Source organism: Scylla paramamosain, chromosome 8, assembly GCF_035594125.1.
Source record: "Scylla paramamosain isolate STU-SP2022 chromosome 8, ASM3559412v1, whole genome shotgun sequence".
NCBI lineage: Eukaryota > Metazoa > Arthropoda > Malacostraca > Decapoda > Portunidae > Scylla > Scylla paramamosain.
The window spans coordinates 2,110,001-2,137,419 of record NC_087158.1 but is presented as its reverse complement, the minus strand read 5'-3'; the positions used below and the strand labels follow the sequence as shown (position 1 = coordinate 2,137,419).

General features: G+C 39.8%; 1 protein-coding gene and 1 long non-coding RNA gene across 35 annotated transcripts in view; both read right to left on the bottom strand.

Moving 5' to 3' along the window:
- The window catches only part of LOC135102692 (zinc finger and BTB domain-containing protein 20-like), a 56,726-nt gene extending 40,840 nt beyond the window's left edge, over positions 1-15,886 (bottom strand). For 29 of the 34 annotated variants that reach the window (XR_010269736.1, XR_010269738.1, XR_010269735.1 and 26 more), the window contains exons 1-5: positions 15,737-15,886; positions 13,372-13,465; positions 12,424-13,095; positions 11,595-11,840; positions 11,321-11,401 (exon numbers count right to left, since the gene is read on the bottom strand). Coding sequence is in view for 30 of the 34 variants with exons in the window: in XM_064008120.1 (XP_063864190.1) it covers positions 11,321-11,401; positions 11,595-11,840; positions 12,424-13,095; positions 13,372-13,452 (1,080 nt within the window). In the remaining 4 variants the exon portion in view is untranslated. The other 5 variants (XM_064008123.1, XM_064008106.1, XM_064008121.1 and 2 more) reach the window with 5 other exon arrangements.
- A 6,963-nt stretch (positions 15,887-22,849) lies between these two features.
- The window catches only part of LOC135102572 (uncharacterized), a 54,181-nt gene continuing 49,611 nt past the window's right edge, over positions 22,850-27,419 (bottom strand). The window contains exon 4 of the long non-coding RNA XR_010269678.1: positions 22,850-23,019. This is a non-coding gene — a long non-coding RNA (uncharacterized LOC135102572). The remainder of the gene's footprint in view (positions 23,020-27,419) is intronic.

The window sequence follows — 27,419 nt, the reverse complement described above, 5'->3', positions numbered from 1 at the left end:
AGATTCTTATCAGACCAAAGAATTTAAAACAAAGGACAACACTTAACAGTGGGAATGACTGCAGAAACTACTTGACTTCTGACCATAATTGTAAACCACTTGAAGCATGTTCCTCTTAGTAGAGGCCTTTGTTCTGCAGTGGACTTGAGTTAGCTGGAGATGATGATGAATACGAGAGAGAGAGAGAGAGAGAGAGAGAGAGAGAGAGAGAGAGAGAGAGAGAGAGAGAGAGAGAGAGAGAGAGAGAGAGAGAGAGAGAGAGAGAGAGAGAGAGAGTATGCAAAAGGGCCCAAACATAGAAGATATTAAACAGCTTCAAGCCATGACACACAACCTTAACCCATTCAAGCTTCAACACCAAGAGTACATTCCAGAAATTCATATGCTTACCTTACAGGTAAAGGAAAGGGCCTCACCTGGGAGAAAAAGTTGCAGATATGAAACCCTATGCATTTCCCATTTCAGCTGATTACACACGTCACAACCAGAACCTGAGTGCACACCAGCATGTTTCTCCTGGCTAGACAAAATCCACCAAAACCACATAAAAAGTATCTGCTACAGTCAGAAGAGTCATGTTCTACATACATTAAGGTGTTCCTTCTTTACCCATCTCGAGAAATTTTCAATAGAATTCATGAGTGTGCAAGATATCCTCCAACAAGCACACACTTCGTTGCCAATTCTCAAAATGCCACAAATAGGTGGTGATCAGCATTCAACTCCATACTGTGTACCTGTGGCTCATATTATTATTAAAGGTTGTGTTTTCTCATCAAGATCTTTCTCGTGATTTATTTTTTTTCATGTTTGTGGTAAAGATTCCTTATTGAACTACCACCAATTACTTCAATTAAAAACTGTAAAAAAGTTATGAGGTAAGACAAGACATTCAAGGTTGGCAAACTCTGACATAGCTTCTTCCAATCTACTGGAATCTTGCAAATGGTCCATCTTTGACAGATACATGTTGGTCATGTTTCCTTCAATATATACTAATGAATGATGGTGAAAATGTTAATATAGAATTATATCTAACTAATAAGGCTTTTCCTTATTTATTTTTACCCAGAACATAATGCTTCTAGAGCAAGTGGTATCAGTGACAGCTGGATCAGAGGCACAAGTATCCATCACTTCCTTGAGTCTCCCACTCATTCCAGAAATAGCAGGAACATTTAAAATGAAGTTCATTGCACAGTTCAGTAATATTGGTAGCACTACTATTGAAACTGAAGGCTTGAATGTTCAAGAAATCACTTTCAACCAACACTGGGTATAGCCATTGTAGAGGCAGCAGTGGGAGCATTGAGAGCCTAAGGAGATGCGTCTTACTAGCACCAATGCAGGTTGAACAATCATAAAAGGTAATTAAAAGGGGAACAGGTCTGGGGATTTTTCTCCTTTGTATTTTCATCCCTAGAATGAGATGGCACAAAGTATAGTCCTGGCTACCTTCCATAAAGGGGATATCAGGTATAAGTGATAGGAACATAATGGGCATTATAGAGAAAAATCAAATGCACCCTAGCAAGAATTTCTCTGACATTATAATGTAGTAATTTGAATTGAAGTACCACCAGATCAAAATTGATAAAATAGAAAAGCCTGTCCATTACACTTGGATGAACCCTATTGCTGCTCCTGGACAGCACCAGAAAACCATGACAATGAGGGCTCTTCTTAGTTCCCTCTAAAATTTGTTGCAGACAGTAATTCATGGAAATAGTAAAATAAATTAAATCAATAACAATGATAACGTTTACACATGAACTATTTTTTCTCAGAAGCATATTCATTTTCATTATTTTTTTTAAGATGCCCAAAAATGAATAATAGGGACAGGGTAGATACACTGCATATTATCATCAATGCATCTGGTATTAATAATTCAAGATATGGCCCTCCAATACACTCAATACTTGCAAATGCTGAGAAGAAACAATAGACATTTAATGGTGACTCCTTTCAGTGCCCTACACAACACAGCATGTCTATGCCCATCATAACTAGAACACAGCTTAACTCACAGCACTAGTATTATAACACATTGAAAGTTTCCAGTTAACAAAGGATAGAGAGATGACATCTTGGCTGTAATAATTTATTCTGAGAGCAAAGCTCCCTGTGTGACATCAAGGAACTACAGGAGGAAGTGTTACCCCAGAACCAAGAAATACAAACAAAACAGTGCCTTGCATAGAGCATCATACACATTAACAGCTCACTGAAGGAAGGGGCCACAGACAATTACATGATTGCAAATGGGTGATATCTGCGCATGTGTGTTCTGATGCAACTGTTCTGCCTTGCCCGGTATGAGCAATATGGACAGGCATAGGGCTTCTCACCAGTGTGGGTGTACATATGCTTACGCAGGTCAGTCTTGTCTCGTGCTATGTAGTGGCAATGAGGGCATTCGTGCTGGCGTCTAGGGCCCTTCACCTGAGTCACGGCAAAGCAGGGCTGTGAAGTGTCCTACCAGGGAGAGAGACAACCCACTTAGCTAGAAGTGTATCTCATTCAAATTGTCCTTCATAAGCTGCAATAACAATGTCTTGCAAAGGCAGTCATAGAACAATATTCTGATTAATCAAATTCCCCATTATGGTAACATTACTCTTAAGCTTTGAGAAGACATTGTAAGCCATACAGGTGCACTTCAATGAATATCATAATCAACCTAACTTTTCTTGAAAACCCAGCCTATTTCAATTTAACAAACACATTCACCTAAGTGTTGTTGAAAACAAAACTTTTTCCCATAGTTTCAAAGTATGCAATGATAAGGGACACACAATTTCCATACTCACAGAACTAAATAAATTCAAACAATGCAAATATGTATTGTTAAATAAAACTCCACTCAGGTTTAATTAAAATATCATCCCACTCCAACACAAAAAAACATTTTATTCTCTTATAATTTCTTAGTAATCACAGTAAGTTAAAATACATGTATCAAGAACACACTTATGGTCAGTGCCTGTAATACTGCGAGGTTTCCCATTGATTTACTGTGCATCAGCACTAAAAATTGCAAGTGCCATAAAATGTTTTTCTTTCTTTCCATGACACCAACCAACTAGTGATATTGTGTGGGTACCCATCAATGGTCTGGGGTCATTCAGAACACCACACTTTAACTCAATCCATTTCATTCAGAACACCACACTTCAACTTAACCCATATCAGAACTCAAGTTTATGAAAGCTGATCCCAAGTATATGCAAAGTTTATGACAAAAGAATATTTCAACAAATCCATTAACACAATAATTATAGCCACACCAATTAAAATTGGCAAGACCTCCTAACAGAGAAATGCAGGTACTCATGAATGCACAATGCCATACATGACATTTCTTTTAGTTCTTGCTTACCAGTTTCACTACTCAGAAACCTTAACAGTGCACTACAATGGGGCCTACCGTGAGTTCCCACACAGCCTTTCCAGTAGTGTGCACATCCTGTCATCATTTCAACATGCAGCACTTTCTCAACAAACTTTTGAGTAGCAGTACCTTGAAATTTATCCCCTTTGTGCTTTTTCAAATTACAACTAAATTTTTACAAGATCTCCTCTGGCTTTGTGATGTCTTTCTAGATGCACTTTCAGGTCAAAATTTTTATTGGAACGGTAGGGACAGAGTGGACAAGTGTACCGACGTTCTCTGCTGTGAATGCGACTGTGTTCTTTAAGCGAGCTGCTGTCCTTAGTTCTGAATGGACACAGAGGACAAGCATACGGTCTTTCCCCAGTGTGTGTTCTAATGTGCTTTTTGAGGTCATACGAGTCACGACTGACATGTCCACAGATGGGACATCCAAACCTTGGCATCTTCCTATCATCTGCCTTAAATAGTGACGGTGGTGGCAGGCTAGAGCACATTCCAACGCCTCTCTCAGGGCACACCTAGAACAAGACAAAGGATGTTACCACCCTGTGCAGTTTGCCTCGAGGTCAGAGTCATGTCTTCCAAGACAACCTATGGCATATCGAAGGTACGTATCAATACTTGGCATTGTATAAGAAAATATATCATGTAAAAAGCAAAGTTGTATGGCTCAAAACTTTAAAAGGATCTTTAGTAGAGGTCACCACTTTGCATCTCTAAAGGACTTTATATCCAGGGAAGAAAAAATTTCAACTCATAATCAGGTTGTTAATACTGAAAGGCCTTGTATTGGTGATTTGTATTTGTGCACATTATTTCAACTCACAAAGTCAACAATTCATACAACAAACACTCACAAACAACAAGCACAAGTGAAGTGAGTTCTCAAACATATGCAAAGGTTCCTCTAAACAACTTTTCAAAATGTAACACATCCTTTAATAAAGCTTCATTTTCAAGCATTCATATAACAATGCAATCTGGCTCCCTCCACAGCAAGCCAGAGTGACTGCAAGTTACTATATTAAGTAGCATCATGACTTTTCTGTATTATTCTCCCTATGTGAAACTTCCTAAAAGCCGAAATATATATTACAACTGCACAGTAAATGTTCACTTGTTCATAACGGATAATGATGCCAGTATAATTCTGAGTTTTATATCATATTTGAAGCCAATGCCATTTAAAAGCTGTTTATTATGCTACCTTTTCATGAAAATCTTTACAACATTCATGAAAGAAAAGCTTCCCCCTGTCCTATCCTTTTCATATCCTATATGCCTTAAAAATAAAATAAATTTCTTTAAGGTACCAAGGTCTCATCCTTTAGTCTTACAGTTCAGATTAGATAGAGTAACATAACTGTATACATTTTTGTCACTTAGGTGTTTTCTTTGAGTGGAGGTCGAATGATGAATAGTAATACTGCAAAATCTGACTTGTGCAAGTCATCAATAATCCTTCTGCCAGTGCCTAGCCAATGGTCCAGTGGTGTCTGTCCATGTGTGATTTGATGCTACTACTGGTGGTGGCTCGGTAAGGGCAGTGAGGGCATGGGTAAGGTTTCTCCCCAGTGTGAGTACGGATATGTTTCTTGAGGTCGTAGCTGTCTCGACTGGTATGTCCACAATAAGGGCAAGTGAACCTCAGGAACTTCCCATCACCTGTTGTTGGAACCCTACTGCCCATCACGCCTCCATCGTGGAATGCCTAGAATGAGATAGGGCACTGTATCACCACCTTAGCACAGCCACTCCATTTCTACGACTTGATGAGACACCAGCAAGTGAATGCATGTGGGCTTCTTTGGTGATAATCTCTTCATAAGAGACTATAAGTGATGCTCCTTCTCTAAGTGGAGCTTCCTGACATGTGACTTGAGGTGCGAGCAGTGGTTGGCCCTGTAGGGGCAATAGGGGCAGTGAAACGGCCTCTCTCCTGTATGGATGCGGACATGTGTCACCAGATTGAATTTCTTGAGGAAAGTCTTGCCACAGAAATGGCAAGTATGACCCAGCCCAGACCCAAACCACTCGGGCCACTGGGGCGTGGCTGCCTCTTCCACTGACTCCCTGCCACGCCCCTAGAAGAGAAGAATTCTCTCAGCATCACGCACTAGTATCAAAGCACTGCCTCATGTACCACCATCAAACTAGCAGCTACAAAATGTAGAACTTCAACATGAACACTGGGAAAATGCTGAGTTATGGTAAATCTTTAAATTACAACAAACTTAGGAATAGGAAGGCCAATCTTGTGGTAATACTTCATTTCTAATCCTGGAGTATACATTTGTGCAGGCACAAGGTCATGTGCATGGATGCACACATTTATGTTGCAGGCACCACCATCAGAATTCCATATTACCTCAAAACTCAAAAAACCATGATATAACAACCCCCTGTGTATCAAGCCATAAGTCAAAGCAGCACACCAAACAACCTCAACAAAGTCTTGCGAAATGCTACTGCCCCTCAGCTGGCAGGTTATCCTCATGTTTTTATAAAGCTTTCCTTTATCAATCACTACTAGTTTCCTTTTAATATGTTAAGTTTGTTGCCTTTCAATTATGTCTTTCATTTAAAATGTCTAGAATACATCAGCATTTAGCACAATAAAATTATGCTTGCCATAAGATGTGTGCTGAATACATGAAACAAAGCATCATTATGGGAAGACTGTCAAAACATTGCAGGTCATGTAGAGAACATAAACACAGTCCTTTTTGGGGAAGCAAAAATAGTCTTTTAACCAAATTTGGTGTGGAATTCAACACACTTCTTTAGGCAACAACATACTTCCACAGAGCAAGTGAGCCAGCCACCACCTGAGTGTGTGTGTTGCCAACAACTTACCTTTGTAGTGGACTCTTATGTTGGCTACATGCACACTCACCCTCAGAGATTGGATTGATATTGTGCAAGTAATGCTTCTTACAACTCTGCTTTGAATCATTATGTGATGGCAAGCTAAATACCTTTTCTTTATTTTAAGCTAATATTTATGTACTGCAGAGAGTAACATTAAAAATAAATAAGTAGAGAAAAGAAAATATTAAGCCCTTCATCATATATCAAGTATAATTACTCTCAGCAAGTATATGCATGTTCTTTTTTCTTCTCTACAGTGAGACAAAAATTTAATCCAACATATTGGTGCATTATTTCTTTGAATCCTTTATAATATTGGATTCAAACAATCCCTTTGTATGGAGTCATTCACCAATTAATATACGTATTGCACCAGGCTCAGTGATACTTGTGCATCCTGACACCTAAACTGGATTTAATGAGGAGAAACAGTATCTAAGATCATTGAGTAAAGAATGGGCAGTGAGGAATGGTCATCTATCCTCTACAAACTAAAATGTGAAGCAATGTTTATAAAGGCTTCTGTCTTAGTTAATTATGGCTACAACTTTGAGCTGTCCTGAAAACTAAACTAAGGAAGAGTAAATGATAAATTAATAAAGCAAAACAGTCAAAATCCAAACAGCAAAATCTAATTTCTCAAATAGATACAATGTTGATCCACTCTGAGGCTGTGGCTGAAACTAATGGATGAAAACCAAACTCCTCAAAGATTACACTCACTGACTGCACCATCAAGCACCAACACCCCCTACCATGCCTGCAGCACAACCACAGGCAAGGGAAGTATTGTTATTAGACATCCTTACAAAGCAAACTATGCTCTTAAATGCACCGTATCAATTATTCATGACTGCCTTTTCTCCCTAACTTTTCAATCCAATCAGTGGGTTTTACTGGGCTTAATATTACTATAACAAGCTTAAGGACTAAGCTTCCTCTTAATACAGAAACACCAAGTAGTGATAACCTCTTGGTGATGTTTCACCACCAGGTGGCTGGCTCATTTTTCACTTGGGATGACAAGAATGTACACGTTCTCCACAAACCCTGGCATCTGAGGTTTAGGTGACACCAAGATTGGTGGTCAATGATGAGATGCAAGGTGGTAGTGGAAGAACATGAACACATATGGTAAAGAAAATGTACACACTACAGGATTGCTTCCATGCGAACAAGTTGTCAAGTATTAGGTACAAGTATATCACTAAATTTGCTCTTGTTTAAGTTTCTTAATTACACAATTACATATATGTAAATTAAAACATGTTTTCAAAGGATACAAGAAAGAAGGCAAGCAGTCTTTATATCATGCCCATCAACACCTAAATGCCATCAACCCACAATTACTAGTTTCTTAATGTGTGGCTGTCCATCTGTGCCTCACCTCCCCTGCCTGGAGTGAACATACACCCATATACACATCACTAAAATCTTTGGACTGAAAACAGTCAGTTCAATTACAATATTGTTGCACTGTAGCTGCCCATTTTACACACTCCATCTCTATCAGTCATTATTTCTTTGCTGCTTCTTTATACTTTGTTTTTATGACTACAGTATCGGGAATAAAATCCAAAGTATCATTTCTGAATAGCCAATCTATCCACTAAAGGTCCAAGTCACAAAAATTAACAATGTGGCACTACAGACCTATGCACACAGGAATGTGAAGCATGAAGTAGCAGGCAGCCTTGCAACACGCCAAGAAAAGTTTTTGACGGGAAAATTTAATTACATACTGCTGCATGTATTCCCAAGTGATATCAGAACTTTAACTCCTATACAAAAGGAACAATACATGTGACAATTTACATAGGCACTTTGCTTTGACTGAATACCCCCTAATGCATTTATGTATTTTTCTAACACTATTTGTAATTTCATTTGAATACCCCCTAATGCATTTATGTATTTTTCTAACACTTTTTGCTATTTAATTTAATCACCTAAAATAAAACGGTTTGTTTTCTATCCTGTGAGGAGGTGGATGCATGGGGACCTCCACACGACCCATAAGCACACACCTCTCACCTGCCTCACTCCACCCCTATCGCTCACCATACACCACCTCATTTTTTAAAAATCTGCATTACTCCCAACTTTCACCATACACCTTCTCATTCTTCTTAATTTCAATTCCACTTTATCCTAAGTTGAAACAGACTTCCATTCTCCTTTAGTTTTGAAAGTTGTCCTTTACTTGTGAAAATCAAACATGTGGCAGCAGGCCCTCAAGAGTATACTGTAATTAGCTACATAAGAGAATTAAGAGGTTTGGAGACTCACATCACACTTGAGATCATTGTGCTGCCAGCAAAAATCCATTCAGAACTTAAAAACATGATCTGCACATATAATTAACTTTTTATCATGTCTCAATTAAAAAACTTCCTGAATTTTTTTTACCAATCACTGTACACACAACAATCAGTATTCAAAGGAGTGTGTAACTTTTTAATCATTTGCTCCAAAGATCAATATCAGTAGAAACCGCCCAGTGCTATTCTTCTCAATTAGATCCAGTTGGAGAAATTCAAGTACAGAGGGCAGCAGACCAGGGTTGGTATTTTACATATAAAATTTAGTTTTATATCATATTGATAAATAAGGCCAATATAGGTAAAGTGGCTTCGTACTTGATGTAGCAGCTTTCATACCTATATTTCTAAGAAAAGCGACACCTGTCATCTTCATATCAGCTGTCATTTGTTAGATAAAGGTGCCTTTGACGTGAATCTTGGGCCTGCCTTCTTCCTCTCCCCCTCCACAACCCCATTCTCTTCCCTCTCTCCATCCACAATGCTTCTCATACCTCCTTCATATATACATACATACATACATACAGTGTGTGTGTGTGAGAGAGAGAGAGAGAGAGAGAGAGAGAGAGAGAGAGAGAGAGAGAGAGAGAGAGAGAGAGAGAGAGAGAGAGAGAGAGAGAGAAACTCAGGCACATCACATGGATGCCTAACCTTCCAGGAAAGAAAAAAGATAAAAGCAACATCATCATCCTGTGTTTGTCTGAGTATGTGACAAGTCCAACTGATGTTTTTATAGCTTCCTTACACCTCTCTCTCTCTCTCTCTCTCTCTCTCTCTCTCTCTCTCTCTCTCTCTCTCTCTCTCTCTCTCTCTCTCTCTCTCTCGAGAGAGAGAGAGAGAGAGAGAGAGAGAGAGAGGGGGGGTGCTTAGATGGAGGAGATAGGGAGGGGGGTATGAGAAATGTAGAAACAAGAAGGGAGTGCAGAAAGGGAGGTGGGCATGAAGTGGGGTTGAGAAAGGTGCGTCTTTACCAACATGTCATGACTTCTGGCCTATAATATTTACCTATAAAAATCCCTTGAGTTGACATGTAGCTTTAGCTAAAATAAGGGTAAGAAGGCTACTTCATCAAGTAAGGAGCTGTCTGTACATATACATAAAAAATGTAGTAGTAGTAAAGCCTGACCCATTAATTTCCTGTAGAGCACACCTTAACACGGGGTTTTGTCCAACCAGACCAACCTGTATCATCATGACCATAAATAACAAGTGTCTGTCCTTCAGATAACACTTCAAACCTTTTCTTTCCCTTAAGATTATTTTTTAATTGTTTGTTCAAACTGATTTTATATACAAATATAAGGAAAAAAAAAAATAAAAACAGATAAACCCCCAAAAGACAATAAAACCATCAAAAATCTTTTTCAACTAGGTTTTTCCCAACCCTGGAATAGACTCTTAAACAGTGCCATGTGAGGATTGATCCTCTCTCTCCTACAGGCCTAACAGCTACAATGTGTCAAATTGTGTGTGTGTGTTGCCATGTCTTAGCAATTCCTTCTCGAGGGATGTGAGCCTGGTAAATGTACACACAGGAGTATCATAAACAAACATTTGCAGTGAAAATGAAATAGTCTCATAAACACCAAAACAAGAGCAAATCTTTCCATTACAATGACCACAGAACACCACCTTCAGAAATAAGACACTGTACAAGTTCTATCACATGGAAGCAATAAAATAAGACACCATGTGGCTTAATAAACTCTTCATGACACAAGAAATTAAAATACAAAATTCACCTCCTTCCATAAATTTGCACTTACACTCACTGGGAAAAATATGACTACAACTTTGAAAAATCTGAACACAAAGCAGTACCTACACTATATCAAATTCAATAACAAGATTATTACTTTCCCTAGCATTAATCAGTATGAAAAAGTCTGTAACATACTGACTGCAACCAACAATATGTTTAAAAATAAATAAATGAATAAATAAATAAATAAATAAATAAATAAATAAATAAATAAATAAATGAATAAATAAAATAAAATGATAAAATAATAATAATAATAAAAGGAAAAGAAAAAATATGAAAAAAATAAATTAATCAATAATAAAGTTTGACAATCTTCATAATTCTAACAAAATATTGCAAATAAGTGAAAATCCTGCAATGAAAAACTGTAATTGCAATAAGAATGATAACAGAAATAACCACGACTACAAATGACTGCCAACGGAATGTTACAAAAAGAACTTTAAACAATTTTCAAGGCTACTTTCTACACATCCTACATTTACAATGGAACTTTCCTTACCCAGTTTTGAAAAATGAACAAATCCACAAAAGTTGTCTACAAGTGCACAGTGTTCTCCCTTGGCTCCCACTCATCCTTTCTGCATGTAATCATTTTTATTAATTTTTAGTCAGTCTTTTCCACTGTTTCATGACACAAAATTATTGAAGTAAATAAATTAATAAATAAAAAATATAAATAAATAATTAAATAAATAATGAAGCATTCCAGTATTTCAGAATAACTTAAATAAAAAGCACAATCTCACTGCACAGACAGTTTATAACTATTTAAGGAGGTGATTTTTGCAAGAATAATTAAAAGCAAATCCAATTACCCACCTGATGTAGCCTTACAGTTCATACAGAAAACATGTTACCATAATATTTTCAGAGGGGATTTCTATCAATACACAAAGCAAAGTCAAATATATAAATAAAATAAGCCACATGTTGTCTTTGGAACAATGCTAGTGGAACACTCACCATCTGTGGAGGCCGAGACGCATCTCCAGTAAAACCTTCCATAGGAAAGCTTCCTTCTCCTTCCCACAAGGAAACATTGTTCTGGAGAATAGTCAGACACACAATTACAAGGAGTCAATCAACAACTGGTGGACTCGTCTCTCTTTCCATCTTTCATATTGCACTGTTGCTCACTTCCAAAAATAGATATTCTGGAAAATCTTTACTAACTTAAATGTGATCACCAGTAGGTTAATATATTTTTACTTAATTTATGGTACAAGTGCTGACTTACTCCTTGTAAGCCTGAAGAGCCTGGGATGGCCTGTGCCACCAAGTCCTCCATAGACTGAGGTTGTGAGCCCAACATCTGCGGCTCAAATGCTGTTGGTCCTCCCCCAGCACCCGGGCCTTTGTCACTCAGAGAGTCCCCTTCAGCTGGATGCTCAAAATCGTGCGACTCGAAGATTTCTTTTGTATCCGTTATCTCTTCCTCTATCTCTTGGGGTTCTTCTTTAACACCAGGTTCATCTAAGATTACCTACCAAAAAAGTAATACACTTGAATATACATATATGTTAGCAGTTTAAAGTCAATACACATAAATAGATGTTGTGAACTGAAAGCTACCTTCAAATTACTAATGTATTCTGTTAAGAGGTCCAACCCATTCTTCACAATGTGGGTCTGATCAGACAACCCTACTGTCCATCACTATGGCCTGTTTTTCTATGAAACTATGTAACTTCTTTGATGCCCTCCACTTTGTAAAAGCATGCATCATGATCAGAGGCTGATCAACCACCTGCACTCACACTTTTTTGCATTTATTCTTATATAAACAATTTAAAAAAAACAACTTGGTTCCAAAAATATAATACAAAATATTCACATAATATATGAACAAATAATGAAAACATGGTAGAATGGGCAGAAAAAAAAAAATGTGAACAGATATCAATGGTACATTAAGAGGAGTAGAATGATGGATACTTGAAAGCAGTGCTTGCAAAAATTTGAGTGGAGGAGAGGAGAGGAGAGGAGAGGGAAGGGAAGGGAAGGGAAGGGAAGGGAAGGGAAGGGAAGGGAAGGGAAGGGGAGGGGAGGGTTTTTTTCCCGCTTACCTCAGGTACTGCCTGCTGCGACTGACTAGATGCCGGCTCGGCCGCCCGATGCGCTGACTCCTGTGCATTGGGAAGGCTGGGCTGCTCATTCACCTCGGTGTGAGCTTGACTACAGTCCTCTGACACAGACTCAGAGGCACTTCCTGCTGACGGAGAAGGGGAGATGGGGTTTGGCGGCACTCTGGGCACCGTCGGGGAGGGAGTTGGAATTGAGGCACTACTGGACTGTCTTTGGGATTGGCTGTTCACTGTGGTGTCTCTCGCCTCTCTGTGAATTTGTTGGTTCTGAGAGGGAGATGGTCTAATTTCTTCATCTCTTTTTCTTCTCTTCGACAAAGGACTGTCCTCTGTCCCGACAAAAGTTCGCTTATTTTCTTTGCTCTCTTTCGCAGGGGCTTCATCAGGTACTGCTAGGCCTTTGATCATAAGGCATTCGGCTGCTTTTATCAAGCCAGCTAATTCATTTTGAAGCACATTAACTTCACCAACATACATATAGTTTAATAAAGCTTCTAGTTCTTGACTTCTAATGTCTTTTAACACTATAATTGGATGTTTACAGTTTGTCCTTTCAAACATCTGTTCAAAATAATCACTACATGTTGATAATACCAGTTTGTGTACTGGATAAAATTTTCCATCACAGGCTATAGTCACATCACAATAGGATTCCTGAAAGAAAAAAAAGAAAATGTAACATCAATGACAAATGACTTGTCTAACCCACACTCATTCAGATAAAGACTCCTTTGTGTGTAAAACTAAAACCAGATTGGAGCAACAAGGTTAATCAACAAGGTTAATCTTCTTTATCTAATAAAAATATCCTTACACTTTTTGGTACTTCAAATTTTTCTTGGGTCAGTGAAAAGATAACTTCAAAATCAATACTTTGTTGAACCATTATGTTATATTATGAAAGCGGTCACAGAACCACCACTGCCTCACCTTGCTCCGGATGGTGGAGAGGATGTGGAAGAAGGTACTTCGGTGGTTGTTCCACTTAAGGGACAACAAACCACTTGCCATGGTTGTTTTTTTTCTGAAACACAGATAATGCTGGTGTCAGTAAACAATGATGAATAGACACATTCCTGCTAATCATCAATGACCACCACCCCTTCAATATTCTTTGCCAATGAGTGCACTGCAAGGCAATTTTGTAATTTGGATAGTTCCTATTTATAAGGATAAAAACTACAAATTTTACTTGGTCTGTAATCAACCTTTCAGACGACATAAGCCCAACTTACCTTTGGCTTCCTCAGCCAGACTGTTGGCATTCACACACCATATCCAACTACACACTACTGATAGCTACATTATTTGTATTACAGTATTCAGATGCCTCATAGCAGTGGTTCTTAACCTTTTTTTTTTTGGCTGCAACCCAAAATCCCGTCCAGATTGTCCATGGCGACCCATATACCTTCATAAATAGTGCTAGTAGACATGTAAATATGCATCACAGTCAAACACATGATGTGCATCAATATAATACTTATCAAAAACAGTAACATACATCAATTACTGAAAAAAATTAAATAAAGAAATGAAGACTCGCATCGTGCACCTCTCCCTACCAGTTGAGCACTGAAACAGATCTGACGTGTCGTCAGTGTGACACTGACACATCGCTGATTTCCTCCACACTCCCCTCCTCCCTCCCTCCACTTTTCAAATATCAAACAGAAGTTAAATTTAAAAGGAAAGAGTTGATGTAGGCAGTTTTTTTTCTTTTACCTCAAATAAATTGTCTGTATCTCTTGTCTATATCTCTATGATTTGCTTAGCCTGAGATGTTAATGACCCAGGTATTCTATACACAAGATTAATATTTTGATAACATTTTGAAGAGGTATACTAGGAAAAATATTGTGCACATATCCTTGGCAACCCAATGTTGGGTCACAACCTAAGGGTTAAGAACCACTGCCTTACAGCAATGCACCAAGCTTATGAAGTACTGAGTGGTAGATATGGAAATGCAAATAAATGAAACTGCATCATCAATAACCCTTAGAGTGGTATAGTTCTTTCTCAATGTGAGTAAAATATGCAGCATATTGACTACATAAAGACAACATAACAAAAGGGTGACTGAATATTCAATATTTTGGTGCATGTAGTTAAAATGTCTACTACCCAAAGAAGGGAACAATATTGAAATGTTTGTGCTTACATTTGAAGGCTAGGTTAGGTTAAGATTATTACAGTCCTCTCATTTCACTGCCGATCGCTGCATAATGTAGATCACGACTTGGAAGAGAGTAATGTGTTGCCGAGAAATACACTGCTAGTGCTTGGAAATCAGTAGGCTAAAGTTATTTCCATAATCCCCACAAGCAGGAAATGTCATTCTGCTTGTGAGGAATCCCGGTATCAAGGCTGCCTGGCGCCACACTAAAGGCGAGCGCTGGGAGGGAGGGGCGGGAAGGGCTAGCGGCGACGGCAACAAAGACAGCGCCTGGCAAGCGTCCTGCCGCCACGCCGCGCCGCCGCCTTACTCACACCAAACCACACACCACCGCTACACGCGCACCGCATACCCATTATTTATCCAACCCTTCCCTTAACACACACACACCTCCCATCACCCTCAGTACATTAGATTCAAGGAGGTTCACTCACACTGTACAATACACCACCACCGCTAGACCGTCTGACGTCACCATAAGCCTATTACTCATTCACACCTTCCCTTCCCTTACACACACACACACACACATTCCCTTCGCCTACCTAGAACACTTCATTTACGAGCATCCATAGTGCCAGCGGGAGGGATATAGGTGAAGGAACAAATAAATTACGAGAAAATAAGCTTTCTTCAAACCTTCACCCTTCCCCTGCAATGACCGCCCCGCCCCCACTGACAAATTCACTTCACTCACGCCAAAACACACCCCCGTATATTCAAACAAGACTAGAAATCAAGCTGTGATGGTTAAAACGAGACAAAGAAGAACTACACATCAGTCAAGAGATAAGATGAGGAAAAATAAAACGGTACAAAATTCAAGTACAGTAAAATTGGAAGAATGGGTACCAATGGGTGATTCAAGACAGCGGCATGTTACTAGTTAAGGGAGAATAGTGGGAAATAACAGGAAAATCAAGGATGTGAGAGGGGAGGGAGGGAGGGAGGGTGAGGGACGCGCCGCCGCACTCCCTTCCGTGGCGTCACCTAACACCCTCCACTTATTTCCGTCTTTTTCTTCACTTTCCGCAACTTTTACCAAGCTCTCTATATCTCAATGCTATCTAGGAACAATCGCTGATATGCGCTAGTCGTGGCTACCCTAAAACTCACCTGGTTCCGTGGTTAAAGCTGAGAAAATCGCAGGGTACACATCCCGCTGCCTGGGCCACACAAAGCAAACATGGCGTCTGTCTCTCCCACTCTCTCCCCCACTCTCCCTACTCCCATTCCTCCCCTTCCTTCCCCTGGTCATAAGTAAAATACTACTAAAAACCCTTGATGGAATACTAGAAAGTTATCCTGGTGGTTGTTAAATCAATATTATTTAACATCCATGTAAAAATGTCCCTTAAATGTATGTATACGAAGGGAAAAGTGGGCTAATGCGTGTATTCAGCAAATTTAAGCCTTCGGAAAAAAACGGATTTGTGGGTACACAGAAGATAGTTTATTAAGATATATTGTAGAAAATATGAAAGAAGAAAGAGCGAAGAATTCTTCCGTGCTATGTAGGTATACATGGTATTTTGTTAATACATCTTCTTCCTCTTCAATAGGACAGTGTGATTCACGAGTCACAAGTTACGCTATTGAAGAAAAAAAAAAAAAAATGGAGAGAGAGAGAGAGAGAGAGAGAGAGAGAGAGAGAGAGACACACACACACACACACACACACACACAAGAAAGATAACACTGAAGAGTCTTCCCATGTTGCATGGCATTTTGTTCACCTAAATCTTATTCTTCCTCTTCGCTTACGGCAGTTACAATATTAAAAATACATTGGTATGAAACAAGGTAGGAGAACAAGAAAACACCAGAGAATAGTCCTTCCCTGTTGCAAATTCTCACGAGACTTCCAGTCAACTTTGTTACCCAAGTGATGGGTGATCAGGGTCTCAAATTATGCTTTGCGTTTACATCCTTGTGCTGTCACCTCACGGCAGTGGGATAATGCATTTAATGTATGACGAAAATAATGCATGTTCAATAACTGCGTAAACACACAAACTGGCAATTTGGAGTGGGATGTGCGATTTGGTAAGTTTGAGCGAGTCAGCCCTTCAAATCGCCGATCGGGGCTTCTGTTCTCACCACAGGCGCGGGAGTAATGTAAGTAGGCGCGTTTTTATCGTCTAAATCGCGCTGGTTTTCGAACCGCGATCTTCGGTGAAACTAAGATGGTGTCAAGATTTCGGTGATCTTGCTTCGAAGACGCCGGGTAGAAATCAAGACCAGTCTTCGACAAATCCGTAGCACGCTCCTGAGGTGTCTTGGGGAGATCTTGATGTGTAAATAGAAACAATATGGCGGCCCCCAAAGAGTAAGTACTTTAGTTATTGATGAAAATATGTCTAATTCATAGTTTTTAAGTCAGTATATATATATGATGTCGAGGAGAGAAAGATAACGTTATATTCATGGCAAGATAAAGGCAGATAAGGAGTTAAACATGAATGATGTTATAAATATGAAGTATTTCCTAAGCAAAATATTCTTAAAGAAAATAGATAATATAACTATGATCTGGAGAAGAGAAAGATAACGTTAGGTAGCCTAATAAAAGGTAAATGAGAAAACATAGGAAGCTAAGTCAGCAGAGCAGATAAGGAGTTAAAGATGAATTATGTTATGAATATGAAACATTTCCTAAGCAAACTTTTGTAGTATAATACTATGAAGGTATTCCCTGGTATAGTCTGTCAGACCTAACCCACCAGCAGGCCCAACAATTTGTTAACTGCTTTGATTACATGGAAATTGAGTAATTTTTTAGTTCTTTCCCGGCCTTATTGCTGGTTTATTCTCTTCCATTATTTCGTATATACATTTAGATACAACTAATACGTAAATATAAGGAGGGGGAGAAGAAGTCCAGGGAGGGGAAGACTCCCTGGTTAGGTTATGTTACGTAATGCTAGGTTAGGTTAGGTAATGCTAGGTTAGATCAGTGTCCTTACAGGGGGCTTCAAGAGGGGCTAGCACGTGTAGCCAAGGTGAAGAAAAGAGGGAAGTCAACTACTGGGTACTTGTTTGTTTACCGCAGGTTTTTCTATTTTCGGCGAAGAAATACTTTCGGCGTACTTACACGTAGCCAATTCATGTTTTAATGAATTGTCTAAGTCTAATGTTAAGTCTAGATTAGACTTAACATTAGACTTACCTTTAGGATTAATGTTAAGTATTTCCCCACCCCCTCTGTACATTTTCAGTTTGTTAACTACCTAAATAATTAACCGTTTATTATTAATATTATTATTATTTTATTATTAATATGTTGTCAGTGTTTTCTAAAAATATATATATGATTTTAAATTCTCATTTCGGCTCTTTCCAAGCAACTCTGTTTTTGTCGTCGATACCCAAGGAGCCAAGACCACACTTCGAAGCCAAGAGCGATCTTGGACGACAAAAACGCGCCGGAGAGTGGGAGGAGGGCTGCACAGCAGGATGAGCAGGACGGGGGCCTGCGGCACAGTCTCTTCTGGCTGCATAGAGTTTAGGCAAAGCACAGCTGGCCACATACATACACCCATAGCAAGACCCGACTGCACTGCACACACGGGTTTTACCTCTTCCCTTCATAATGATACAGTTCCCTGTCCCGCACCTACTCCAATTCAAAGACCACAGTAGATAAAGGGCACTTCATACGAAGTGCCCCGCACTCTTATTGGATCCATTGGCATTATTTCTTATTCTCTCCCTCCTTGTTACTCAACACATACTCCTCAGACACCATTTTTTCCCTAATACTCCCATGCTCCATGTTTCAGCACCATACAGCACAGTGGGCACCACTATTCCCTCGTATAACCCTCTCTTTGCAATCATATCCAGCGTTCTATGTTTAAAGATCTTTTTCAATTTACCAAGTACTTTTCCTGTTTGCTTCACCCTTTTCCATCTGCTGTAACTTGTTACCACATACAATTCACCTCTTTCAGATGTCCTCCATTCAGTCTTACATTCATTCTTTCACCACTTATCTCTCTCAGGTATTTCGTAACTTTATTTTCACTATCATTCACTTTCAGCTTCCTCCTCCTACAAACACACCCAAACTCCTCCACTAGTCTTTTTAACTTCCTCTCTCAGTCAACCACCAAAGCTGTATCATCAGCAAATATTAGCTGACTCAGATCCCTTACCGTTTCTTCCTCACTGATCAAACTCAGGCCTTTGTCTAAAACCCTCATATTCAATTCCTTTACTACATCATCCATATACAAACTGAACAATCATGGTGACATTACACAACCCTGACACAAATCCAATTTGACCGGGAACTGGAAGAATTCAGTCACATAATCACTTTACACATGCCCGGCTATTATCTGACATAAAAACTCTTCATTCCTTCCTGCAACCTGCCTCCAATTCAATTCCGTATACTTTCAGAACACCTCAGTCCTTTCCTGTTAATCTTATTGTACGCTTTCACTTGAATGACCCCCAAAATTTCTTCCCTTACTCAAAAACTTTTCACACAACACAACCTCTTCTCTTTCTAACTTCTTCCTGGTCCTCTTGGATGGCGTTTTCTGTTCCTTATTTTATCGTCCTCATCAGCATTCTACTATACACCTTTTCTACCACACTCAACAAACTTACACTCTTATTAGAACATCCCCATGAATATACAAAGTAACTACCTATGTATTTGTCCAATCTTCTAGCACCTTTCCGGTAATAAAGTACGCATTCAGCAACTTTAGCAGCCACTGTATATATGATGCTCTCCCCACTACTCTTCAAGCACTAGTCTACAGCACATCCATCCAAACCTGCAGCTTTCTTTCCCTCATTTTCTCCTCACAGCCTCTCGTAATTCCTCTCTTTTGATCATTACAATGTTTAACTTTCCTGATGCACTGACTCTGTTTCTTCCATCTGCAGCAATCACTGTTCCATCCTCCTTATCTACATTTAACAATCCTTCAAAATATTCTGCTCGTATTTTGAAGACCATCTTTTTTACTCAGCACCGTCCCATCACATGTTATTGAAGAACTAATAGAGTAAAACTTAAATATCATATCTCAAAGTAACTTACGTACCCAATGAAGGTAATGGAAATAAAATGAAAATTAGTTATAAGGCTGTTTAAGGGGAAAGTGGTAACAAGAAGAATGAATGAGTCTCCCATTAATCTTATCCGTTCTCTTTACTAGTCGTCCAACCCCATAGCAGGAGCAGTATTCTGAAAATTAATATCACGTTTTTACTTCACAAAATAATATCACGTTTTATATAAGGGTGCGAATGCCCAAGTTCAGATTTACGTAGGTAGGAGACTTACACGTGGCTCTGGGAAGGTGACGGGAGGGGTGGGGTATAAGCCTCATAATAGTGGATTTTTTTTTCCCCATAAATTTAAATGTTTTGTTTTAATATGATGCGAGTTTCCCTTGGACATCGTTGATTTTCATAGCAAAGGGATGGGTATAAAAATGGTAAGTTTACGAGTTGAGCTCATATTGACTCAAAATAACAGAATCTACCAGAAAATGAAAATACTTTCGTAAAAAAAAAATAGAGGATCAACCTATAGAACTTCTACCTTCAGTACAGTCCTCTGATATCTTATAGTGTGTGTATGTAATATGTAAAGGCACTTACAAGAAAATTGAGGTTGGAAATTCGAAAATACCTCAGTTACCCATCTATTCTCGAGCTTCTTAGCAGTAGAAAGCACGCCGTAAATGTAGGCAGACTAAAATAGAAAATATCTCAACCATGTTCTCTTGCGCTCAGCAGCATTTTTTTTTTTTTAATGGACTCGAAGCCCTCCTCAGAACTTTAATATCAATTTATATTCCTCCATTCACCGTTCAGGGCTTCAGAATGTCACACCTCGTTTAAACCTCTTTCTTATTCCTTCCGTAAATCTTTCTCTCTTCACACTCTTTCCCTACTAAACGTTGCCGGTACCAAATGAATCCAGCTTTTAATGAACAAGTACAACCTAGCAACTGTAGAATACCCAATGCCAGACGCACTTAAGTTTTGGCATCGTTCGTTAGTTCTGCAGAAATGTTCTATAACAAATATAAAAATTACCAAACAAAATGAAGCGAAAATAAAGTACGAGTATATTTGCCACAGATTTTTATTTTTATTTTTTTTTATAGGAGGGACACCGGCCAAGGGAGAAAAAAAAAAAAAGCCCACTGAGATGCCGGTCCCCGATTAGAGTCCGAAGCGGTAGTCAAAATTTTTAAGGATAAGTGTCTTGAAACCTCCCACTTAAAGCAATTGAAGTCATAGAAAGGTGGAAATACAGAAGCAGGCAGGGAGTTCCAGAGTTTACCAGAGAAAGAGATGAATGACTGAAAATACTGCTTAACTTTTGCATTACAGAGGTGGACAGAATAGGGGTGAGAGAAAGAAGAAAGTCTTGTGCAGCGAGGCCGCAGGACGAAGGGAGGCATGCAGTTAACAAGATTAAAAGAACAGTTAGCATGAAAATAGCGGTTGAAGATAGCTAGAGATGCAACACTGCGGCGATGAGAAAGAGGCTGAAGACAATCAGTTAGAGGAGAGGAGTTGATGAAACGAAAAGCTTTTGATTCCACCATGTCTAAAAGAGCGGTATGAGTGGAATCCCCCAGACATGTGAAGCATGTTCCATACATGGACGGATAAGGAAGTCCCGTGTACAGAGTTAGCAGCTGGGGGGGGGGGTGAGAAAAACTGACGGAGACGTCTCAGAACGTCTAACTTCATAGAAGCTGTTTTAGCTAAAGATGAGATGTAAAGTTTCCAGTTTAGATTATAAGAAAAGGACAGACCGAGGATGTTCAGTGTAGAAAAGGGGGACAGTTGAGTGTCATTGAAGAAGAGGGGGATAGTTGTCTGGAAGGTTGTGTCCAGTTGATAGATGGAAGAATTGAGTTTTTGAAGCATTGAACAATTCCAAGTTTGCTTTGGATCAATCAGAAATTACACACACACACACACACACACACATATATATATATATATATATATATATATATATATATATATATATATATATATATATATATATATATATATATATATATATATATATATATAAAACACTGTAAGAAAATATGAATTACTACAGAATTACATACATTGCAAACCATAGTTCTCAGTAATACACGTTTTTCAACCTTTTCCGTCAACTCCGGTTTCCGTCAAGTTTTAGGTCATTCCGTACTCTTTTTCTGTCCGCACCAAACTGATCGTCTTCCCGGAGGAGAGTTATCGTCAACTTTTGTTGTCAAATGAAAATCCGTTGTTTATGATATAAAGATATGCTAAGTAAACCTTACTAATTTTTTTTTAAATATCGCGTCCCACACTTGTCTCTGTGATACAAGCGATCACCCACAAACACCCCAGCGCCATTCGCTCCACCACTCAGGGGTTACAACAGGGCAGTGAGAGAGTTGGCGAGGGAGGCAGAACTCAGTAGGAGGCCGCCAGCGTGTGTCCTTACCTCTCCCTGCGGGAGCTGACGTGGCAGCAAGCGGACCCCACAGCTTCAGCGAGCCGACAGGCCTATTATCGTCTCAGCAGGAGCGGCAGGGCATAGGGAAAACACATCACAGTTGGAAACATTCTAACTTCTGAATAGGTACGGAAGAAAAGAGAAGATAAAAGAAAAGAAAGATAAAAACATTATACACCAAACAGAAGAAGAAGAAGAAGACGAAGAAGAAGAAGAAGAAGAAGAAGAACAACAACAACAACAACAACAACAACAACAACAACAACAACAACAACAACAACAAGAAATTGGTTATCAAAAAGTAAGAGAAGCAGGCTAGCAGGTCGCGGCAGTAGTGATGGGGAACATGTGCCGGGCGGCCAGGCAATGCCCGGCGTGCGGTGCTGCAAGACGACGCGTGGCTGCAATAATGATGAATGTCACTCGTGAAGCGGCTGTGTGTGTGTGTGTGTGTGTGTGTGTGTGTGTGTGTTGAGCTGTAATGTGGAGGGAAAGACATCACATTCTTGTTTAACAGAAGATAATTTAAACATTTCTTGTCACAGGAAGGAATAAATACCTTGTCTGACTTAAGGAATCATTGACTACAACTTCAGGTAAAAATTTCAACTATAATTATAAACTTAACCTCGAAATCCTTATTAAAGTACGTCTTTACTTTTTTTTAATTAGCATTTTCCTTACTTTTCTTCTTTCTAATAGCGACTCAGAATTATAAAAAGACAGTACTCGTATTCTTACCAATACTGTTCACACAGAGCTGTCTTGGAGGCACACGCAGACACGCCGCGTGCAATGTGATGGGTAGGGTGGACACGCACCATGACTACATCATCCCCTCCGTCAGGAACAGCTGTGCGCATGTGACGGGGGAGGGGGGGGGCATCCACCAGAAGTGGCTGAGGCTGCTCTGTAACATATAATTAGGACTGCAGTATAGTAGTTTGTATTGTAGTTTTTGTCTTTAGATCATGAAAAGCAGAAGGTAAATATTGATATAAAAAGAATATATCAATAAAAAAAAGTATATCTTTTACATGTTTTTTTTTTTTTTTAAGAGAAATATGGTTATTATTTGTAACGTACTCCTAAGAAATTTTTACATATGTGTAATGGTTCTTTTTAAGTAAAGATAATTTTCCAATTATTAGGTGAAAATTTTGAAATTGAAAATTTTTTCAAGATTTTTAACAGCCTGTTACAAAAAATTGGAAAAAAATGCGCCAAAAATTTTTCATCTAAGGTTACAGATGATTAAATCAAGAAAAGTAGAAGATTATTGATATAAAAAGTATATATCAATAAAAAAAAGTGTTTTTACTGTCTTCATTTTTTTAAAAGCGAAATGTAGTTATTATCTGTATCGTACTCCTAAGAACTTAAAAGAGTATTTTACACATGTATAATGGTTCTTTTTTAAGTTAACAGCATATCCCAATTATTAGGTAAAAATTTTTAAATTCGATTTTTTTTCAAGATTTTTAACACAGGTGAGGACCTGTACAAAGAGAAAAGAGGAAAAAAAATTGCGACAAAAAATGTTCATCTAAGGTTACAGGCAGGTTGTTGTCGGGAAGAAGCCCCTAATGTTTCTTTTAATACTGTTCCCTTTTCTTCTCTTTATTCTGGAAACTGTATAATATTTGTTTACTTCCTCTAGTCTTGCCCTCCTCAAACAGTAGGCTCACCAGTATTCAATTTTCTTTTTCAAGATATAGTTGTTGTCGTGGTGGTTCTGTCTTCCTGTTGCCCACAGTGGCTATGGGGGTGATAACAGACCTGCAGTGCCCGTATTCTGAAACGTTTTGCTCTCACTCCGGCTATTTTCAAAGGCCACACGGGTTCTCAAGACTGTTTCTCCTGTTAATAATGTAGAAATATCATTAATCCGTCCCTGAAATCGTGGAAACACCCTTTAAAACCCACATCATTTCAACTAGAGCCTTTTGGAAGAAGTGGAGGTGCGGCGCAGTGTTTCAGGGGACAATCCACAAGAAGGGCGGTAAGGGGAAGAGCCACGCCAATCGCGGATGCAGACTTGACATTCCCGCACGCCGCGCCTCATCCTGATGTTTCGAGAGGGCGGGATGATGAAAGAAATGACTTGATGCCTATTTCAAATCTCTCTCTCTCTCTCTCTCTCTCTCTCTCTCTCTCTCTCTCTCTCTCTCTCTCTCTCTCTCTCTCGTTTTCTTTGATTTTCTTTCATTCTGTGCTTCTGTTTTTCATTGCTTTATTTTTCTATTTTCTTCTCCACATTCTCTCTTTTCTCTGTAAACTTTCCCTCTTTTCATCTTTTTTTCTCCTTTCCCTCCTTCACCATTTTCTCTCTCTCACTCTCTCTCTCTCTCTCTCTCTCTCTCTCTCTCTCTCTCTCTCTCTCTCTCTCTCTCTCTCTCTCATATTTTCTTTCATTTCTTTCCTTTTGTCTTTTTCATTTATTTTTGTTCATTTTTCCTTCCGTTACCTTCCTTAGATTTCACCGCTAACCCCCCCGCCCCCTTCTCTCTCTGGTCATCCCCGCTATGTGAGGAAGCATACCGAGGAGGGAAGAAATCACCTCATGCGTATTTCAGCCTGACATTCCTCTGCCTCACTCGACAGCCGGTGACCAACATGACAAATGACTCATGTTTTAATCACAAAATATCATGGAGCGAACACACAAAGAGAGGGAGAGCACGGGCGGGCAGACTGGCAAACTCTCTCTCTCTCTCTCTCTCTTACCTGTCGCCGGTGAGGAAGAGGCCGGGTGCGGAACATCCAAGCAAAGACAAAGAGGGGGAGGAAAGTAAGAGAAGGATAATAACTTAGAGAAAGAGAAGGAAGAGGGGAGGATAAAGGAAACATACAAGGGAAAGAGGACGACTAGCAGGAGGAGGAAAAGGAACAAGAGGGGAGGAATCGCGGCGTCAGCGGGGCACCATCCATCAGGCGGGGCGGGCGCGCGTCGCAGGGGCGGGACCCAAACAACTAGCGTGTGCAGAATCACTCGAGACAAATGACCCTCGCGCGGGCGTGATGGATGTTGACGCGCCTGTCCGCACTTATTCAAATGACTCGCCGCCGTCTGCGATCACCCACGCCATACCTTGCCAAACTTTACCCTGTCTTTCACCCTACCTTGCGTTGCCGTTTAAAATATTCATGTCCTTCCTTCCGTACCTTCTTTAACTCCTGTCTTTGTTTTGCCTCAGAAGAACAGCACACGCAAGTCAAGACCGCCCATGCCCCGCGCCTCGCCCCTCTCCCACCCTCTCGTCCACCAGTGACTGATGGACCCCCCTTCGCTCGTGATTAATTAGACGATGCTTGCTGTTCCTCGGTCCCTCATTCATCCGTGACACCCGCCGCCTGCTGTCCACTCTGCACGCGCGCCACGCCACCCAGCCTCCAGCTCACACACAGCCATACTGAAACACATCCGCACCGCACCTCCACTACTTTCAAAAGGCTTTAGATTAAATTACACGGGGGTTTTAAGGTTTTTACGGTTCTAGTGACACATTAACAAGATTTCTACACTATTAACAGGATAAATATGCCTGAGAACCAGACTAATCATCTCTGTGACGAATGAAAATAGCCGTGGTGGGAAAGCAAAGTGTTTCAAGATACTGGCCAGTGCACTCACGACTCATATACACACTGACTGCCGGGGTTCGAATCCTGGAAAGTCAGAGATGGTTTAACTCTTTCATTGCCATTTGGTGCATCTTTCTTAAAGCACTCTGGGACAAGTATTCTCGTTTTTCGGTCATAACCAAACGTTATACTAGCTAGAAATTGCAAAATCTATCCTTTCTCATCACTTTCTTTCCTGCAGGTGCTTATGAATATCTCATACGTTGCTTGTAGTGTTGTGAATGGTTGCATACTGCAGTGAAAGGGTTAAGTTGTTCTTTCGTCCACTTTTCTGATTGGTCGGTGAGTGTGGAGTGCCTGGAGCAGGACTGAGGAGTGTGGGTGAGTGTGGAGTGCCTGGAGCAAGACTGAGGAGTGTGGGTGAGTGTGGAGTGCCTGGAGCAAGACTGAGGAGTGTGGGTGAGTGTGGAGTGCCTGGAGCAAGACTGAGGAGTGTGGGTGAGTGTGGAGTGCCTGGAGCAGGACTGAGGAGTGTGGGTGAGTGTGGAGTGCCTGGAGCAAGACTGAGGAGTGTGGGTGAGTGTGGAGTGCCTGGAGCAGGACTGAGGAGTGTGGGTGAGTGTGGAGTGCCTGGAGCAAGACTGAGGAGTGTGGGTGAGTGTGGAGTGCCTGGAGCAAGACTGAGGAGTGTGGGTGAGTGTGACTGTAAGTGGAGTGATGAGTCAGGACCGTACTCTTGAACGCTACCCTCTCTCATAAGGACTGTTTCTTAAAGGCCACAGATACGGAAATTCAAGTTCAAATGGCTATTTTTCCTATTCACCGAGCAGAGTACTTGCTAAACTCTCAACAGATTCACAAAACATAACCTTGGAAACTTCAGTAATACTCGGGACACAGCGCTGAACGTTTGAGAATGGGATCCGACCACGGTGAGAAATGATGAAAGCTGAGGATACAAGAAGCAACACTGGCAATATGAGATTCAAAACTCTTCGCTATTATCTCGTGAGGTACATAATACTTCTTCCTTTCCCTCCTCCCTTTGACAATATGTATTCTATTTTACCCAGTGATCCACATTGTTGTAAACCCAAGAATCACCTAGAAGAAACTAAACACGTAAGAAGAAGGAAGGATATAAAACAAGAATGAAGAGATGAAGAAATGAAGAAGGAAGTAAGAGAGTAGAGGATTATGAGGGAGGATGATAAACATGAGAGCAAGTGAGCAAAAGAAGGAAGGAAGGATATAAGACAAGAATGAAGAAATTAAAAAAAAGAAGGGAGTAAGAAAAGAGAAAGATTACGAGGGAAGAAGATAAACATGACAGCAGGTGAGCAAAAATTCTGTCCCTTCCTTTTCCTCTTTCCCCGGCAATACGCGGTTATGTTACTAGTTTGTTTTGATTTTTGATAAGTCGAAATATTTATCTCTTCTCCCCCTCTCCTCCCTACGCCTCTCCCTCCCTGCTTCATATCACCTAGTGTCAAATATAGTGGTGATGAGAAGTACGGTAATCTGCTACACTTTCTCACCTGTTTGCGTTCTCTTACCTGAAGTCTCGTGATCTTTTGAGTTTCCATAGAGTTTCAGTTGATTTTTACACATCATAACATTAAAGAAAATAAATAAATAAATAAAAAAAATAAGGGAAGCTGCAAGAAGCCATCAGGAGTGTACGTGGCAGTCCCTGTAAGAAAAATACCTATTTACCTAATTTTA